This window comes from Hylobates moloch, unplaced genomic scaffold, assembly GCF_009828535.3.
Source record: "Hylobates moloch isolate HMO894 unplaced genomic scaffold, HMol_V3 SCAFFOLD_11, whole genome shotgun sequence".
In the NCBI taxonomy this organism is placed as follows: domain Eukaryota; kingdom Metazoa; phylum Chordata; class Mammalia; order Primates; family Hylobatidae; genus Hylobates; species Hylobates moloch.
The window spans coordinates 91,700,444-91,719,271 of record NW_026652286.1 but is presented as its reverse complement, the minus strand read 5'-3'; the positions used below and the strand labels follow the sequence as shown (position 1 = coordinate 91,719,271).

General features: G+C 59.0%; 1 protein-coding gene across 4 annotated transcripts in view; it reads left to right on the top strand.

The window, feature by feature from the left end:
- The first annotated feature begins 2,498 nt into the window (after positions 1-2,498).
- Positions 2,499-18,828, top strand: part of BCL9L (BCL9 like) — a 29,502-nt gene continuing 13,172 nt past the window's right edge. The window contains exons 1-3 of one of the 4 annotated variants that reach the window (XM_032167636.3): positions 2,499-3,237; positions 9,572-9,625; positions 18,445-18,546. In XM_032167636.3, the coding sequence (XP_032023527.1) occupies positions 18,521-18,546 (26 nt within the window). In that variant the 5' untranslated portion in view covers positions 2,499-3,237; positions 9,572-9,625; positions 18,445-18,520. Of the gene's footprint in view, positions 3,238-9,571; positions 9,626-10,373; positions 10,448-18,444; positions 18,547-18,828 lie in introns of those variants that run through there. The other 3 variants (XM_032167638.2, XM_058446549.1, XM_058446548.1) reach the window with 3 other exon arrangements.

Genomic DNA, 18,828 nt, shown 5'->3' with positions numbered 1-18,828 from the left:
ACGAACGGGCACCCTCACGCACCCATACCCATGCGGGCACTTCCACCAACGAACGCCAACGCTGACACACCTGTGACACCCCTCGTGACACAGTGACACACAGATACACGGAAAGACAGAGGTTCCCCAAGTTGGCCAGTAGAGGGAGCCGCTCGATTCCAGCAAGGGCCCCCTGCCTCTCTCCTTTCCTCCTGGCTCTCTCCAGGGTTCCACCCAGAACTTGTGGCTCAGAGCTCAGCTCCGAATCCCAACCTGGAACCTCCGCTGGGGGAATGAGTCACAGCCCCACCCAGGGGAGCGCTCCGCATGGCTGCTCCATAGGACATGTATTGTGCACCATTTAAGAGACCCCTGGCAACACAGACTCACTTGCCCCTGCAAACACTGTTTTGGACCTACTATGAACCAGGAATTGTGCCAAAGGGATCATAACAAGCCCCTTTGGCTTGTCATATATGTAAGGGGAGACTGATCCACATAAATGCAGTGGTCCCCTCTAAGAAGCACCCTGTTCGAGAAGTGGGGGCCTATATTATGTCTTTCTGGAGAGGAGATAAGAAATTAAACCTTATTTCCATGGGTCAGGTATTAGCCTAGGTGCTGGAATCTTTCACATTAGAAGCCTCTCTGGGCTTTGGTTTTCTTTTCTTTTAAGTGGGGATAAAATCGACTTCTCAGGACTGTGGTGATTCAACCCCCTAACCCAGGACAGTGCTTGGCACAGCAGGCTGGCACTTGGAAAAGTGTTGGTTATTGGATCAAAGCATCATCATGAGACAACGTGCATGAAAATGCTTTGTAAGCAGTGATTGGACATATGGGGGGGGGTTACTATGTTATCTTCTTTCAGGTTTTTGCTTCCTTCCACCGTGCCTCCCTAAACCTTGTCCAGTGCCCAGCTGTTGGCACCGTCAACCCCTCAAGTCAGTATTTACTGAAGTCCTACTACAAACCCAGCCAGTGCTTGAGTATTGTGGGGAATGGAGAGGCTAGGAGGCATGGTCTGGGCCCTTAGGAATCTTTTGGGGGAAATCAGACACACACACACACACACACACACACATATATATATATACACGCACATATATATGTGTGTGTGCATACACCTATACATATATAGGTGTGTGTGTATATATATATGTGACAAATAAGATAAAACACATCAGGAAGTACTCAGATGCTATGATGGGATAGGTGGTCAGAAGAGAGGGAGGTCAGTGAGGCTAGAACTATCTGGGGACCATCTGTGAGGAGGGGCAGGGGAGAGGGCCGAGGAAACAGCAGGAGCAAGCAGGCTGGCTAGTGTTCTTCCTATCAGACACAGTCAATGCTTGTCACTTGGTATTAATTCTGGGTGGGTGGGGACAGTAGGAAACAGGGAAAGTGCCCTGGGATAAGGAGACCCAAATTCTAGTCCTGGGCTTACCACTTTCTGGCTGGGTAGCTCTGGGTAAGTCCTTAGGTAATGCAAACCTCAATTTCCTCACCTCACTAATGGGACCATAACATCTTTCTTGCAGGTTTGTGGTGAACATTGAAACATGTGAAATGTTTTTAAAAAGTGCTTTGGGCCAGGCGCGGTGGCTCACGCCTGTAATCCCAGCACTTTGGGAGGCCAAGGCAGGCCGATCACCTGAGGTCAGTAGTTCGAGACCAGCCTGGGGGACATGGTGAAACTCTGTCTCAACTAAAAATACAAAATTAGCCGGGCATGGTGGCAGGTGCCTGTAATCCCAGCTACTTGGGAGGCTCAGGCAGGAGAATCGCTTGAACCCAGGAGGGAGAGGCTGCAGTGAGCTGAGACCGTGCCATTGCACTCCAGCCTGGGCAACAGGAGCGAAACAACATCTCAAAAAAAAAAGGGGCTTTCAATTTCATTTTCATTGCCTCGTCCTATAGGGTGGTGAGAGTGTGTGTGCGTGTGCGTGTGCGTGTGCGTGTGTGTGTGAGAGAGAGAGAGAGAAGCACTTTGAGGTTAGGTTAGGAGAGTTCTTTTGAGAAGACAAAGGTTTCACTTCCACAAACATTTTCTTACCATCCACTTTGTGCTGCTGAGGATTGAAATGAAAAAACTCAGTCTGTGTCCTCAAGGACCTCATGGTCTACTAGGAGAGACATGAATAGAGAGATGCTCAGTGCATTATGGATGTGGGTGGGTACAACGAAGAGGGGACCCAGTGGTGTGTGTGTGTGTGTGTGTGTGTGTGTGTGTCTGTGTGTCCAGGCAACTTCCACTCCTTCCAATCAGTGCAGATAGGAAGGTAGGTTTGTCAAACCTTTCCCTAGCCTGGGATGTTGTTGGCGCGTCTCCTCCCCAATCCTCAGGAGCGAGGAGGAGAGAAGAAACCCCCCTCCCCGCCCCCGGGCCAACCTGCCTCCCGCTAGCCGGCCGGGCGCCTTACCGAGTCAGACCACTGGGAGGCTGGGGGAGCCGGGTTGGGCGAGGAGGCAAGCGAGATGGGGGAGCTCTTATTTTGACAGGGGCCTCTCCGGGCTCTGGTATGAAGGCAGAAGGAGGCAGCCAGAGAGCCCCGATGCTTATTCAGGCTGGGGAGTGGAGCCGAGTGGAGGGGCAAGCGAGGCTCCGGCAGCGCAGGGGAGCCCGGGGAGGCGGCGGCGCGCGGCGGAGCCAGTGGCTGGACATGCCCCGGACCCGGGGCCGCTGCACCACCGCCGCCGCCCGGAGCCAGCCGGCCGGACGCCCGCACGCCTGGGTCCCCCGGCGCCGCGCCGCCCGGGGGCTGCGACCCGGACCCTCGGCGTCCGACCAACAATAAGCGCCCAGACAGCCCCCTCCCCACCCAGTGCCCGCCATCCCCGCGGGCTTTGGGGAAAGTGAAAGGAGGAGGCGAAGGAAGGAAGGAAGGAAGCAAGCAAGCAAGCAAGCAAGGGAGGAGGAGCAGGAGCAGGAGCCGGAGCCCTGAGGTTCGGGGCCGAGACCCCAGCCCCGCGCCCCGGCCCCGGCGGGTGTGCGCGCTCTCCCGCCGCTGCCCGGCGCCCACGACCATGCTCCGCGGTTGGGAGGCAGGAACCCAGGCACCCAGCGATTCCCGGATAGCCTCTCCCGGGCCGGGCTGGTATTGAGATCAAGGCGTCCAGGATCAAAAGATCACCGCCTGCCCGCCCTCTCTGCATCTCCAACTGGCGAGCAGGAGGACCCCCATCCACACAACGACCCTGACCTGGTCATGGCGTCCAGCTCCGGCCTGGCGTGAGGACCCCCCCAATCCGCGTGAGGTGAGGGGTGGGCTGGGGGCAAGGCGAAAGTCATGCCAGGCCAGCAGAGGCGCGAGGAGGGAGATCCAGTTTGAATCGGGGAGGGGAAACACAGTCTGATTGTCTCTTGCTCTCTGGCACGTACCCCCAGGCTGTTTAAGGTGTGGGGGACTCCCCCAGGGTCAGTGGAGGCTACTCTTAAGCCCCCAGTCAGGTTGGCAGCTCCAGAACACCGTGGGGAGGGCTTAGGGGCAGCCAGGGGACCCTGCCACCCTAGCGCAGAGAACAAGGCCGGCCTTGGGCCAGCTGGAGCAGCGAACCTTGCCCTGGGGGCTTCTGGGAGATGTAGTCCCCCTCCCAGGCTCACCAACCCCGTGGGTCTCAGCACCCCAGCCCTCCTCCTCTGGCTGATAGGAGCCTCCAGAAGGAGGTGGGTTGGGACTGGGGAGAGCTGGGGGTCACCCTTTTCTCCCAGGCACTGCCTGTGAGTAGCGGGGGCTGTGACCGAGGAGTCTCTTCTTCCAAGGCTTCTGAGTGATGTGGGCTTGGCTGGGGGGTGGGGCAGTCATACAGTTCCTTGGAGGTGTCCCTGCGCTGCTAAGGGGAGGTGGCCCCTGTCTTGATCCAAAGGAACCCTCGGGGAAGAATGTAGGAAGAAGAGTGAGCTTAGGCTTCTTGTTGCGCTGGGGTAGGTCCTATTCCAGGGCTGCTGGAATTTGGTTTCAGAAGAGACAGAGGGCTGCTCTCTCCTGAGAAGGAGAGTGTCCCTTGAAGTCTAGGAGTCTGGAGGGTGTCTCTCTGCAGCAATGAAGCTAGGATCAGCTTCTGTCTGTCTGTCCAGCTTCCTTCCTTCCGGGTTTTTCTGACACCCCCTCCCTCCCTCCTCTTTCTGTCTACTGCTTGGGGTGTGTGTCTGTGTCTGTGTCTGGGGGGACCTCTGATTCGAGGAGAAAAAGTGTTGCTCTGAGAGAGGTGACCTGGGCGTGTGTTTGAGCCCTCAGAAAGGGGTTCCAAGGCTCCCTGGATCTTTTGCCCTCACTCCCAGCCTTGGTTTAGTGTGAAAGCTGACTGTGCACTGTATCTGCTCCAACTCTGCTGCTGCCTCTGAACAGCTCTCTGGATGAGACCGCCACAGTGAGTGGGCTTCCACTGTCTTCTCCCTCTCTTCTCAGCCTCTCCAGGGAGCAGCCACTTCCGGGCAGGGGCTGCCTTGCTCTTCTGCTGCCTCTCAGCATGGGCCTGGCTACCTTCTCCGGGTCAGGACCACAATTTCATGACCCCAGAGGAAGAGCATGCTCACGCCCTGTCTTCCTGGTGTCAGCTCTGAGGGCCTGCTGATAGAGGCCTCAGGACAGGACAGGGAGAGAATGGGTGAGGCAGGTGAGGAGCAGGGAGAGAGACTGGGAGGCTGGTGCCAGGGAGGAAGGTGCCGCCTCCCCCAGGTGATTTGCCTCCTTGGCCTTGGAGAGCCAGGTCTGGAAGGCCAGCCTTCTGGCCACCTCCCTCTAGGGGTTCCCTGCTTACCCATGTTGCTCCTGAGTGGGATGGGGTGATGCTTCACAGCAGGAAGGGTGCTGAGGGGCAGGTAGAATACCTAAAATCTTGGATCCAGAGTGACTCTTGTGCCTGGAGTAGAAGGGGTCCTATGACTGGTGATGGGTTCTGGAGGCCCATATGGAGGTTCAGAATGAGTCTCTACTAGGATGGGGAGTCATGGGACTGAAGAGATACTACAGGGTCCTAGAGAGGAATTGGCAGTCCACAGTAATCTAGCGCCTCAGTGGCAATTTGGGTCCTATTGATCTTGTCTGTTGAATCTGTGTTGGGTACCCATGACCCTGCTTAGCTAGTTCCTGCCTTTGGAGTCCTGGTACCTGGGTTAAGCGGGAGCCCTAGGCTGGGGTCTCAAATTCCAGACCAGGCAAGACAGTAGCCTCTGGGCAGAGGCCTAGGGGGTGGCAGTGTCGGCTCAGCAAGGGCTGGAATGCCTGGCACCTGCTTTAGATTAAAGGAGATGCCGAGCAAAGGGGAGCTACCTGCCTGTCAGGGGAGTGACTGGGATGGAGCTCCGTGGAGCCCAGGAGTGGAGTGGGAGGAAAGGACCAGGGTTGCAGCAGCAGCAGCCCGGGCAAGAGTGGAGGGAGCCACTGTCACCCAGCTCTGCAGCCCCTCCTCCAGGGAGTCCAATAGGAGGAGCTGGGGGCACCCCCACACTGCCTCTGGCACCACACGCTGAAGTTCTGTCCCAGGACCCTGGGACAGCTCTGGAGAGCTGGGGTGTTCAAGTGTCCAGTCTTCCCAGTATCAGAAGAGGCCCACAAGGAGGTGCCTGGGAGGTCCTTTGGGGTTCTTGTGGTCCTGCTGCCATGCTGGCTGTTTCTGGGGCTCCTTGGGTGCTGACACTGAGGTAGCTCAAGAGCCTGGGCACCCAGGGGTGACGGGAATGGCATCCCTTCCTTCCTTGTGCCAGAGCCCTGGGCACTGCCCGGGTGCTGACCTCTGATGGAGGGAGGGGGCAGAAGGGGGATGGCACCGTGGGAAAGTGGGCAGCCGTGGGAGCCAAGCGGGTACAGGCTGGGTGCCGCGGGCAGGGAGCCTCTGCCAGGCCTGCTCTCCCTGGGGTGGGGCGGTTGTTCCATGGACTGGCTCAACCTGTTGTGCACCTGGCTGCTCTAACTCCGCATGTGTGCCCCTGCCTGCCAGCCCCGACAGCTGCCCACCCATAGCCACACCGTGGGGGCTGCCCTCAGGGAACTGACGAAGGGAGGCTCTAACTGGCCAGAGGAGCCGGGATGGGGCTGGTGGGAGCTCCTGCCAGGGCTGAGTTGCCCATCTGAGTCCCAGAGCTGGGGCTGGAGCCAGTTGGAGGGCTGGAAGGCCAGGGCTAGGAGAGGAAGGCCAGAGCACTGCAGCTCCTGAGCTGGTGCATGTCACTTGGCTCGGCGGCCCTGAAGGCTGCCTGGACTTACAGCCTGGAATTTCCTCTGCCTGGTGCCAGGGCCAGGCCTCTGAGCCCCACCCCCAGCCTGGCCTGACCTCCCCTCCCTCCCCTCCTGGGAGAACTCAGCCTGACTTTCCCTGGAGGCTGGGGGAGGGGCAGTAAGGGCATTTTGGCTGCCGTGGGAGGGGCGACTTCCTGGGTGTGGGCATGTGTTACACTGCCTCAGTCTCCCCGAGGGTCCTGCATCCTTGTGGAGAGGAAGAAAGCCTTGGGTTCCCAGGGGGATGCCCACAGCCTGCTCTGAGTGTGGGGGGTCCTGAAACCTGTGGAAGACCCCTGACTCCTGCAGGCCCTTGCCGTCCCCCAATCCCCTGTGACCTCTTAGCTTTCCACCCACCTTGGGGCTGTGCTAGCTGGTAGGGAAGGGGAGCCAGCGTGCCACTCTGGAGGGGAGAAGGTGGTCACCACTGCCCAGGAGTAGGGGAAAGGACACAGACAGGTTCCCTCTGATTCTCCATGCCGAGGGGGAGGGGCGGCTTCCCCGGCCTTCTCACTTTTCCTGTCAGTGGCAAAAGCAGAGGCCTCTCCTTTGCAGCCGAGGCCCTCCCTGTTTGGCCCTGGACCGGCCCCCCTCCTAACCTTGGTGTTTTATTCTAGGCCCCCTTCCACCAGGGCTGGGACTCCCTCTGTCCATTCCCGTTTCTCCTCCAATGGACTGGTAGCCCTGGGCTGGCCCATCTTCCCGTCCTCCTCACTCTCCACTTCCCCACCCCCAGCCGCAACTCGGAATGGCCCTGAATCCAGCATTTCCAGCATTTCGAAACCAGGATTGTTTTGAAATCCCTGAGTGGTTCTCCACCCCCCGCAGGCTCCCCTCCTCCCCTGAGCATTGCCTTCTAATCCGACTTCACACACTGTGCGCTGCAAGTTTGTGTGTTTGAGTTTGTGTGCTAGCACATGGCTGCGTACTACTTTGTGTGTGTGTGTAAGTTTGTGTGTGTGTGTGTGTGTGTGTCTCAGTGTGGGTGTATCTTCTGTCGGCGGTTCTGTTTGGCAGTTCTGTGTGATTGGCCGATGTCATGTGTGTTTCCTGAGCTCCCCTAGGCTGTCTCTATGAATACGGGAGCCTCTATGGGTCTGAAGGGGCCACTTTTGGAGAATTTGGAGTGCTTTTTAGGGAATGTCTTTGGATGTGCATCTTTGGGAGTTGTGTCTGTGTTGTAAGTGTCCGGGGTACCTCTGGAGAGTGTGTGTGCTGGGGGCGTGTCTCATCCACGTGTATGTGCATGTGCAGGCACACACATGCGCTTCACTTCTCTTCCCTCCTCTCTCCTCCCTGGGAACATGTCTGGGGTATGTAGTCACAGGTCTCCCCACAGCTCCCTGGGACATGCAGTCCTCTGCCCTTTGATAGGGAAGTTTCCTGGAGTGGGGCCAAGGCTTCTGGCAGTTCCGTGGTCCTTGGAGAGAGAGTGGTGCAGTGGAGACTTTGTGATAAACTCTCCCTGGGGACTGGGTTCTCTCCCTCTACCCCTCACGGACACCTAGCACCTTGTAGGGTCCTCGTACCACCTGTCCACCCTCTTCTTGTCCTGATTATACAGTGGTGGTTGTTACAGAGAGGCCTGGTGTTCTAAAGGAAAAGGGGTGGGGAAAGGGAGCTAACCCCCCACTCTGGGGTAACTTGTTCATTGAGGGCAAGGAACAGCCAATCACATCGAACTTGGGAGCTTGGTGGCAAATTTAAGGTTCAGAAAAGTTAACTTCTCCAGCTAGGGTCAAATAGCTGAACAAGAGAAGACACTCATATTTCCAGCCTGAGCAGAAGACGGAGGGGTCTGGAATCCAGGCATCTGGGGTGGGGCCAGCTGCCCTTGTAGCCTTGATCGATCGTGGGAAGTCCTTCTTGATGTTTAATCTCATTCCCTCCTACTGCACTTAGTATTCTACATTAGAGGAGGTTCCTAGGGTTTTTCGATTTCGGGTCAAAGCAAGGATGGTGATAGCAGAGTTACATGCTATCACCGGTGATAGCAGAGTTAGTGCATGGGATGCAGGCACTAGAACCCCCATAACCTTGCTGTATCTCAGTTTCCCATCCTGGGATCTCAGGCTAGAATGGAATGCATTTCTCCAGAAGCACTTGTGACAAATCAGTGAGGAGGCAGAGTGCTGGGGCCAGGGCTGATTGTGTGAGTCAGAGACCTATGGAGACAGCAGCAGGAGGTGGACATAAGGATAAGCTGTCCCTTTTACATCCCCACCCCCAGTGGCCTCTGGTCCCAGAGCACAGTGGGAGGAAGGGAGGGGTACAGGTTGGTACAGTGCTCAGTGACCCAGCAGGGGGAGGGCCTTGGCAAGGAATTTTCAGTTTGTTTCTCAATCTCTGTCTCTGAGACACGCACACACGTCACTGCAGACACCTTTAGGAGATGAGCTCAGAAAAGTCACCTAGGTGGCGGCAGGGCAGGGCATTGCCAGACGGGGCCATGTGGAACCAGCCTTATGCTGGTAGATGCCCTGCTCTGTATGAGCCTTAGAATGGAAAGTTGAGCCCAGCCAAAGGTCTCCTCCCCAGCAGACTCCATCTCAGGTCTGGGAGGAACACAGGCTGGAGAGGGTTAAGTCTGTTTGGTAGGGACACCCCCCGCCCAGTGCAGTGAGAGAGAGGGAGGGGTGGTTAGCAGCTTGCTCTAGTTGGCGTCTCTCCCAGAATTCTTCGGAAAAGAACTCCCCTTTGACCCCCCAGTACAAACTGAGCCCAGCCACCAGCCTCCCTCCCGCCTGCTGTGGGAGCTTCGCCCAGCCCCGTCCTACTGAATTGCTAAACCGACTCCCTCGCCCCAGGTCCTCCCAACCAGACCAGGTCCTCAGGACTTGGCGTCTTCAGGGGACCAGGGCTATAGCCAGGGAGACCACACAGGGACATAGAATACACAGCCATTCTTTTCCCTGACATAGGATAACCTGGAGGTGGCTGGTGCTAGAATCTGGAGTCCTCCAGCCTCCCCATCCCTCTCCTCCCCCAGGTCCTCAGGCCAGGTCGTGGGAGTCCTCTGCCTCTCCTCCTCCCCGTGGGGCCAAGCTCTAAGGGAGCTCTAAGGTCTTCCAGTGCCTCCTCCTCTCCTGCTTCCAGGCTAGGGAGGGGGATGGTGTGGTGGGCGGGGGGTGGGGGGTGTGTGTGTGGGGGGGGCGGTGCAGCTGGGTCAGGCTTGGCTCCCAGCCAATCCACAGAAGTCCTGGTGGGGGTAGGGGGTGGCAAATGAGTAGCTCAGAGACTTCCTGGAGCTGCAGGCTGTGTGGACTGTGTGTACATGTTTCTGTGGTGTGTTGGTGGGGGGTGCTGGGGTGATGGGAGGAGCGGGGACATAGATTGCTGGAAGGGGGCTTCTAGCTTTGACCCTCTCTCCACAGGGAGCCCCCAACCCAGACCACACCCTTGAGCCTGAGCCCGACATTATTCCTGAGGTGAGAGGTCTGTGTGCCCCTGTGTGTCCCTCTCAGCCTCCCTGATTTCTGTCCGCGGCGGCCGCGTCACCCTGGCTTAGCCTCCTGCTTGGCGTTTTGTCTTTTGGGCTCCCTCCTCTTAGCTTTCTGCCCCCATCTCTCCTTTCATTCCCCTCCCTCCAGAAGAGGGAGGTCTCCTCTGGCTCCTGGTGGGCAAGCAGTCTGACCAGAACCCTAGACGCAGTCGGGTGGGGAGTGGGGCCGGGCCGGGAGGGGTTAGAGCCGGGCTCCAGTGAGAGTCCAGCCCTTCTCTATCTCAGCAGATCTCACCCCCCACCCGCCCCACCCTGCGGGAGGCGAGGAGATTCCGCCCAATCGCCCTGGAGGGCAAGGTACGATTTCCTGGTTATCCCAAGTCCTTGCTCAGTCAAAGCCAGGGTGGCTACCAGCCACAGTAGTGTGGTTTCTGCCCTGGTCCCCTGGTCCCCTAGCGTACCCATGCGTGCGTGTACACACACAGACACACACACACAGACACACACACACACACGCACGCACGCGCGCGCCATCCTCTTTCCCTCCGCCAGCCCCCCTTTCTTACTTAGCAACAACTCCCTGAATTCACAACAAACACGCCTGAGGGCTCCCGGTCCGACTAGGGAAAGCTGGAGGAAGCTGGGGACTGGGAGGAGGCGCTTCTCCTAGACCATTCCCAGGAGGGAGGGGCTTCTCATCCCCTCACCTCAACCCCCAACCTCTCCACTGAAGCCACCCCCCAAGGGACACCGAGGAAGTGGTCCTGCTCTCTACTGAGGAATGAAAGAGATGGGGAGCATTGGCCAGGTGTGGCTGAGCAGGTGGGTGGGGGGCAAGGCTGGGACTTCACCCTCACGGGTGAGTCCCACTTGACCTTTGACCCCCACCTGGGGCCTCTCACGAGCCGTAGTAACTCTTGGCAGGGGCTCTGTGCTGTTGTCTCGGTGACTAGCCTTGTGCCCTCCTCTGACCAGCAGGGACAAGGATGGGTGAGGAAGTAACGGACTGGAGTTGGGCGGGGTTGGGGGAGGCCGGAGAACTTTGCTCTGTCCTGGCAGCACAGGCCAGGCCAGGCGGGTACCTGGGTTGAGGGAGTGGGGAGCGGTGCTGTCTCTCTGATCTTCCCTGGGCAAGCCCCGGGCACATCAGGCATGGAGGGAGGATGTGAGGAGTGAAAGGGTGGGGCCTGGACACCCATGTTTTCTTTTGTCATCATTCAGAGGACTGATACTGTGGTGCATCTGGAGTATTGTGAAATGGCGCAGAACCCAGATGCCAGGGTGTCTGAATTCAAATCCTGCTTCTTCTGAAATTATGGGCCTTAGGCGAGTTATTTAACTTCTCGGCACCTCCCTTTTCTTATTGGGAAAGTGGGGATAATAAGAATACTTTCTTAGCAGATTGTTCTGACGATTAAATTAGATGATGCACGTGAAGCATTTAGGACTGGTGAAGTTACAAAGTAAATGCTCAATAAATGTTGGTGATCCTCCTCATTTTATTAGTCAGAGCTCTTCACAGGAACTTTTGATCCTCCCAGGGGTTTTAGCAAGGAAAGAATTGATAGTGAGAAGAGGGAGTGTGGGGGTGGGGAAGAGACAGCCTTTCCACACTCCAGATTCCTGGATTCTAATACCCCTCCAGATCCACTGTTTGCTGCTTCCGTTTCCCCATCGTTGGTGCCTGCTGACTTCTTGATTGCAAGTTTGCCAGGTAGCCAGGGGCCTGGAGAAGGCCCAGGGAGTTTAGAACACGTCTCCCTCGCTATCTTCAGGCTTCTCAGGGCCAGCCCTCCTCCCTGAGGCTGTTTGCTCAGTTCAGCTCCAGCACTCCTCCCACTGCCCCATCCCCTGCTGCTCTGCTCTCACCAGGCAAACAAGACATTCCGTCCTTAAATGGCTTAAATGGCCGCCTCCTCTCCTTCCTGGCCTAGGGGTCAGGGACCTGGCTTGGGGAGAGAAGTGTCAATGTGGAGCTGTGACCTGGATGGCAGCTGTTAGGAACGCCTCAGGGCCCTAGACCCCCGGATTCCCTGTGCCCTGCCTGGGCATTTCTCTGAGGGGCAGGGCCCAGGCCTATGATAATGTTGGGGAGCCCTGATGGGCCTGTCTGTCACCTGCTGGACACAGATGGTCAGGGAGGGGGCATCCTGAAGCCCAGAAGGGGAGTGGGGTAATATCAGCATCCACAGGGTCCAAGGGACACCTCCAGAATCCTTCCCTGAGCTGCAAGGGGGAGTGTGGACAGTGCTAGGAAAAGTTCTGCCTTAATCCTGTGTGCTGGCAAGGGAGAATGCTGAGTGGGGCCAGGCGGCCAGGGCTCCTATAGGCCCTGGGGTGAGAGTGGGTTGGTGGAGGGGCTGAGGCTTGGGAACTTCTGGATGAGGAGCCCAGGAGTGGGCGGCAGGGATGGGGTGCCCACAATGAGGTGGGGAAGCTATGCAGACAAGGTGGGTAAAATCTTCTGGGGACTAAGATGTGGTAGAAGTGCCTAGGATCCCAGGGCCCCTGGGTCTGAGGCCTGGACTTAGCTAGCAGGTGCTCTCTCTGGCTTGGTAGCAAGAGGGGTGGGCTGGAGCCCCTAGCTCTGCTTACCATGTTCCTCTGGATCCAGAGAGGACACCTCCCATCCATGGGCCTGGGGGATGAGGGCTCAGGGTCTGCCTGGGCCATGCCTCACTACTGGGCTGGCTATGCCTCCTGTGCCCAGCCCCTGGGGCCTGTTCCTTGGGCAGGCTGGGGCTATTTTTGGGATCGGGCTGGGGCTCTGGGGCCGGTTTCAGATGTTCCAACGTGAACAGGAGAAAATGGGAACAGATGGCTGGAGGGTTCCGATCAGTGGGTCCTGCTGGGCGCAGGTTATTTTTAGGGCCTTGTTAACCCTTTGGGGGCTTCTGGGGCCACCCTGAGAGATACAGCCCTCTCTAGTTGAGAAGAGAACAGGTTTTCTCCCTGGGCCCCCTACTTTCCAGAACTGCTTGTCAGTTGTTCTTTCTCTCCCGGACCCTTCCTTTGAGATCCATGGCAGGAGAGTAGGCTTAAGCTTTCTCCCAGCCCAAGTACTACAGGGTGACTGCCAAGGGGTAGGCAGGGAGAAGGGGACCTGGCAGAGGGGAGGCTGGCTCTCTTGAAGGGAAATCCCCCTTCACTTGCCTCCTGGACTTTTGAGACATGGTCCTGAGGCTAAGAGAGTGGACAGCTGCCCAGCCCCTCTCTGGGTTCATGCTCTGGATTTGAGTGTGTCGGTGAGCCCAGGATGCCCAGGAGTGTGCCAGCGGAGGGAGCTGGCCTCTGAGAGGAGGGCAGGGGAGGAGCCGAGTCTTTGTACTTGGTACCACTGATATGACACCCACGGGCCCTGTTCTCTTGGACACTCACAGGGAAAATATCTGGACAGTGCCTGCCTTTACCAAATGCCCACATATTTGGGTGCCATGGCAGGAGGTAAAGATAAGGACATCAAGGCCAGAAGTGGTTTGTTGAGGGCTGGTGTGTTTTAGGCATTCTGTTAGTTTCACTACTGTTACCTCACTCTATAAAATTATTCTCCTTTTGCAGATGAGGAAGCTGAGGCTCAGAGGGACAAAGGGAAGGACAAGGCCCCACAGATGAGAAGGGGCAGGGTGTGATTGACACTGTCTGACTACAAACTCAGTTTTTTGAGACAGAGTCTCGCTCTGTTGCCCAGGCTGGAGTGCAGTCGTGCATCTCAGCTCACTGCAACCTCCGCCTCCTGGGTTCAAGCAATTCTCTGCCTCAGCCTCCTGAGTAGCTAGGATTACAGGCGCCCACCACCATGCCCGGATAATTTTTGTATTTGTAGTAGAGACAGAGTTTCACCATCATGGCCAGGCGGGTCTTGAACTCCTGACCTCGTGATCCACCTGCCTTGACCTCCTAAAGTGCTGGGATTACAGGCGTGAGCCACCGCGCCTGGCCCTCAAACTCAGTTCTTATTCCACTGCATCATACTGCCTGCCAGGGCCCCAGCCCCAGAGGGTGAGGCCACCAGGCACCAGACCTCCTCTGGGAGCAGCTTTACTGAATGGGTGTGGGAGAGGAGGCCTGGGGACAGGGGACCCTGCCTGTCACTGCTCTCACAATCCCCTAAGCCTTTCTTGCCTGAGGGTGCCAGGACTGACACCAGAAACCCCGTGTGGCCTTCCTGTCTCCCCTGCAGAGGATCACAGGCATACATCCTGTCTCATCACCCCCACCCCTCCCGGCCTGGCCCACGTGCCCCTGCATCCTGGAGGGTCATGACAGTCTGGATGTCAATGTGGGCAGAGCTCGTGGGGCCTGCAGGTGCTGCTGGTGCCAAGAGTGTGGGCCATCAGGCGAGGTGAGGGGCCAGGAGGATGCCTCTGCCTCTGGCTGTACCTGGGGAGAGAGCAGAGCAGGCAGGCAGGCGGGCGGGCGCTGGGTGAGGTCCCACCGTGGTGCGCTTGGCTGTGCCAGCAGTCTGCTGCACTCCATCCTCCCACAATGGCCCCATTGTTCCCAGCAGCCAGGCAGTTTGGAGGAGGTTCCTCGGCCACCCCTACCCCCCTAAATACGGGCCAGATTAACCCCTTGGAGGACTGAGGCCAGGTGAGGGCCCACAGGGAGCTGTCTTGCCCATCTCTGCCTGTTCTGGGAACCCAGGCTTGAGAAGTTAACCTTCTACCCACGTGAACCCAGCACCACACCACCTCCTGAGATGGGAGTCTCCACAGGGTAGAGAGTGGCACCTGGATCGTCTCCTACCCCCACCCTGGTGCAGGTGCCAGGGGACAGGAAGTACCAGTGGGGCGGCGGGCAGAGACCAGATATATTTGGGCCGGTGGGGCTAATTCCAGCCACCACTGCCTGCCCTACTGGCTCCTGAGCTCCTTTCCTTCCTGTGAAACCAGAGCTAGGTTGGGCCTAGCTCAGGATTTCGGTGGATTTAAAGAGGCAGCACCATCCCTGCCAGCCTGGCTCCCTCCACCCTCCCCAGGTAGGGTCTGGGGCAGAGAGAGGACTGAAGAGCTTCTTGCTCCTCCCTTGCCCTGGGCTAACCCCTGGCCCTTGCCTCTGTTGGGGTACCAGGCTTTTGGCACTCCTCTCTCCCAGAGCCTTGGGCGGGTGGGGTGGGCGGGGGTGGGCTGTGGTTTCCTGTGTTGGTTGTTTGTGCCTGGCCCAGAGTGCCCGCCGCCTGCCTGGGCTTCCTGCCCTGTCTTGTTTCCTTGTGCCCCCCACCCCCTCTCCACCCCTCCCCCTGTGGGAGGGAGCAGCTGGGGATTGGGTAGCTGTCTTTGGGGGCACCCCACTGCCAGGCCATGATTGCTTCCCAAGGCCCGGCCACACTGACAAGGACCGACTGTAGGAGCCAAGAGAAGTGAGGTGACCTCAGGCCTGTCCAAGCAATGCCACTTGTCCGTTCAGGCTCCAGAAGGGACAGTGGGCCAGAATGGGCAAAACCGCCGATGGCCCCCCAGTACCCTGTTCAACGATCCCAGACTAGAAAGGTCTGGGACCAGGAGTTTCCATGGTCCTGTGGAGCTGGGGTTGTCTGACATTACCCTAGGGCTGCAGGTGGGGCGGGGCTGGAAACTCCCAGGGAAAACCTCCCAAGCAAAAATGGCTGATTTGCATGGTCTCCTTTGGCACAGGGTGGGGGGAAGTGGGGAGAGCTACTAGGAACCAGGGCCATGGGAAGGCCCCCTAAGCCTGGAAGTCCCCACATCGAGGGTCCCAGAGCAGCACCTTGGTCCTTGAGCAGATTTCCTGCTGGGCTAGGAATCCTTGACCTCCCCACCCGCTGAGTCACCACCTCAGGAAGAGGAAGTGACCTGAGTGGTGGAGAGAGCTTGTGAGGACTGAGGGGTCCTGACACCCAGGAGAAAGAGGATTTGGGACCCTGTCGTCTCGGGCGCTGTATCTCCCTGAGCCAGAGGCCGAGGATTTCTTTGGCCCTGTTGTCCCCAGCAGGGTCCTGAGCGCTCACGTCATCACAGGGGGCCCTGGCAGCACAGGAACATGGACCCTCCAAAACGTTTTCTTACTGCCTCTTTGGGGTGGTTTTGAGCTAGACAGTGACACTGGTGGGCCAGCTGGTGAGCCAGGCAGAGGCTCCCAACGTGGGGGCAGCTGGGAGCAGGCAGGTTGCCACTGGATGTGTGAACGCCTGCCCTACCTGTGGTAGTTGTGTGTGGAGCAGAGCCGGTGTGTGATACCTGGAGGCTCTGGGCATCTGAGCCTTCCTCAGCTCCCTCCCCCAGCTAAGATCAAGTCCACTTTAACCCTTAGCAACCCTTAGGCTGCTGGCTCCTACCCTCGCGTCACTCGGGGTGGGGGTGGCGGATGGGGGAGCGGATGGATATCTCAGGCCCTTTGTCAAGCCGCCTCCTCCGCTTCTCCGGGCACATTCATCCTCCTGGTATGCGCCTGGCCTTCCACTCAGGTGACTCGCACCTGCTCCCTGTTTGTGAGCTTGCTACCCCTCCCCACCTAACCCCCTAAGAGGGAGGCACGGCGATGTGTTCCCAGAGCCCCATCCCTTTGCTTTCTCGTACCTCAGGGGCCCCTGGCCTGGTACTAGGACGCCCCCTTCATTGGGTACTTTAAAATTGCATTGGGCTGGGATCAGCCCTCTTGGCTTCCCATCACCAGGCCTTCCAGGTGTCTTCGGAGACTGTGAGTGTGTGGAGGAGGAGGGGTCTTTGGGAGCTGGGGCAGACTCTTGAGGGGCAAAGGGGGGAGGTGTGAGATGGGAAAGTCCTGACTCATCCACGCTTGACTCAGCTCGCCCTGCGGCGGGGTGGGAGAGAGGGGGTGGAGTCCCGGAGGGGAGGGTGACTGGGAGAGTCTTCTGGGGAGGAGCCTAGGCCTGAACGGCCACTGGAGAGGACTGATTTTCTAATAGCCCCTTCCCAAATTCTCGCAGGTTCTCAATTTTTGAGGCTGTGAACATAGGTAGTGAGTGGCCCTTGCCCTGCCCCTCCCCCCTTATGGGGGTCCTGGGCACTGTGGCTGGAATGTGGGAAGCCCACCTATCTGATGCAGGCTCAGAGGAGCAGTCATGGCTGGGGTGGCGAAGTGGGGTCACTGCAGTGTCTGGAATGAGGGTCCCCACACTGCCACGTACTGGATATGTGACTCAAGGTCACATCAATTCCTTTTCCCAGTCCTCAGTTTCCTCGTTGAAATGGGGTCGATCCTTTTGAGAATCAGCGAGTTGGTGAAGGGAGAGCCTGAGATGCATGCCAGCCAGGAGCCTGCTCAGAGCCCTGGTGTCTCAGTGACTCCAGCCTCTGCCTCTGCTCTTCCCTGGTTGTGATGGAGAAGCTGGGGGTGGCGGGCTGCTTCCCAGGCAGGTCCTGGACTTTGGAACCTTCCCCCAGGAGCCTTCCTCCCCAGAGACACGGCTGGAGTGGCGAAGGCCGATGTGCCCTAGGGTTAAGTTGGGGTTAGACTCCCGCAGGGTGGCAGGTGGGGCCCCCCCCACCCCGAGGTCCCCGCCCAGCCTCCAGCAGCCCCGCAGGGAGCATCAGGAGTGTGCACCGGTGTCTGGCCGGGCCTGTCACCGGGACGAAGCTCCTGGGCCCAAGACTCCTCCCCTTTGACCGGGATCGGCTGCTGGAGGGCTGCTGGAGGGCGGGTAGGGGAGGCGAGGGGGGAGCCAGGGCTGGGGGCGGTTGGGTGAGGCCTCTGTGTTTGTGTAAGTCTGTTGCTGTATCTATGGCCCTGTGCGTGTTTCTTTGTGACTACCAGGCTCAACTTTCTTCGGCTCTCTTGTGGCCGGCCTCAGTCTTTTCATCTGTTCAATGAGTCCGGCGCTCCCACTCAGCCCTCGGGCAGCCCCAGTGTCTGCGCGTGCCCCAGGCTGTCTCCGCGGCTCCCGCTCCGGCCGGCGCTTCCCTGGCCTCCGGCGCGCCTCTAGCTTCCTGGGCTCCGTGCGTGTCTTTGTCTCCCTGTCCACGTGTGAGCTGTGAGTGTGTGTGAGTCAGAGTTCGGGTGTCTGTGGGTCTCTGAGCCTCTGCCGGCAGCACCCGGGGCTCGCCAAGCTCTTGCCGGTTGGCGCGCGCCCAGCCCCTGACGGGACTTGTCCGTGTGTCTGTCCGCGCGCTGGGCCTGGAGAAGCACGCTGCAGTCCTGTCCGCCTCCCGCTCGCTGCCTCGCTGGCTGTCGCTCGCTCGCTCTGCCTCTCCGCCCGGGCTCTGCCGAAGGGGGCGGGGTGGGGGTGCAGGGCGGGGGGAGGGGAGGCTCCTGCATTCTTGCGGTCGAGGAGGAATCCGAGCCAGCGTTACTGGTCTCCAGAAGAGCCCAGCTGCAGCCCCGGGGCCCCGCCAGGCCTCTCGCTGCCCGTCCGGGCCTGCTGGGATGGGCACGGGCTAGGCCTCGAGCTGGGGACGGGGCGGGGCGTGGCCCCCACCCCGGGCCCCCTCCACGGCTGGAGCGCTCTGGGGGTGGGGCGAGAGGGGTACCCCACCCTGGGTGAGGGGCGCGTCTGGGAGCAGGAATCCCTCAGGGGGCCATGGCAGACCTCACAGCCGCCCCACGCGGCACCTTTGCTACCTAGCCTTTTAGTGAATTCTGTCTCTGCCGCCCCGTCGGGGCGTAGGCTTGCTGGAGACTGCAAGCCCCCTGAGGGCAAGGTGCGGGAGGGATGGGGACAGGGCTGGCCTCCAGGATCGAGACCCCATCTCGTAATCCTCTTTTTCCAGTGCCACCCCACCCTATCCAGCTCCCTAGTCCCAGGGCTGTTGGGTCCTCCCTTCTCCCCTCCCCTCTGACACCCCCTCCCCAAGTCACGAGTTTTCTCTTTGGGGCTTGTTGCTGCAGTCCGTGCTCCAGTACCGAGTACCTGGCTGGGCCCTGGGCACGCACAGGGGCCGTAGCCCCACTGTGTGTGGGAGCCATGAGGATCCTGGCTAACAAGACAAGGTGTGTGGGTGTCGTGGCGGGCGGGATGTGTGTGTGTGGAGTGCGGGAAGGGAAGGGCCCAGTGGTGATGGGGCCCAAGCTGTGCTGGCCAGGAGAGGAGCCGCCCTGGGCACCTGGCTCCCAGGCCACCAGTGGGCTAAAGGGGGGTTAGCATGGGAAGGCCTGGCTTGAGGCAGGAGGCGCAGCCAGCCTTAGTGCCTGGGCCTGGGTGGGGGGCAGAGGGGACTGGCAGCCAGCTATGCTTGCGGCTTCTGGTCTCTTCTAGTTCTTCCCTCCTTAAAA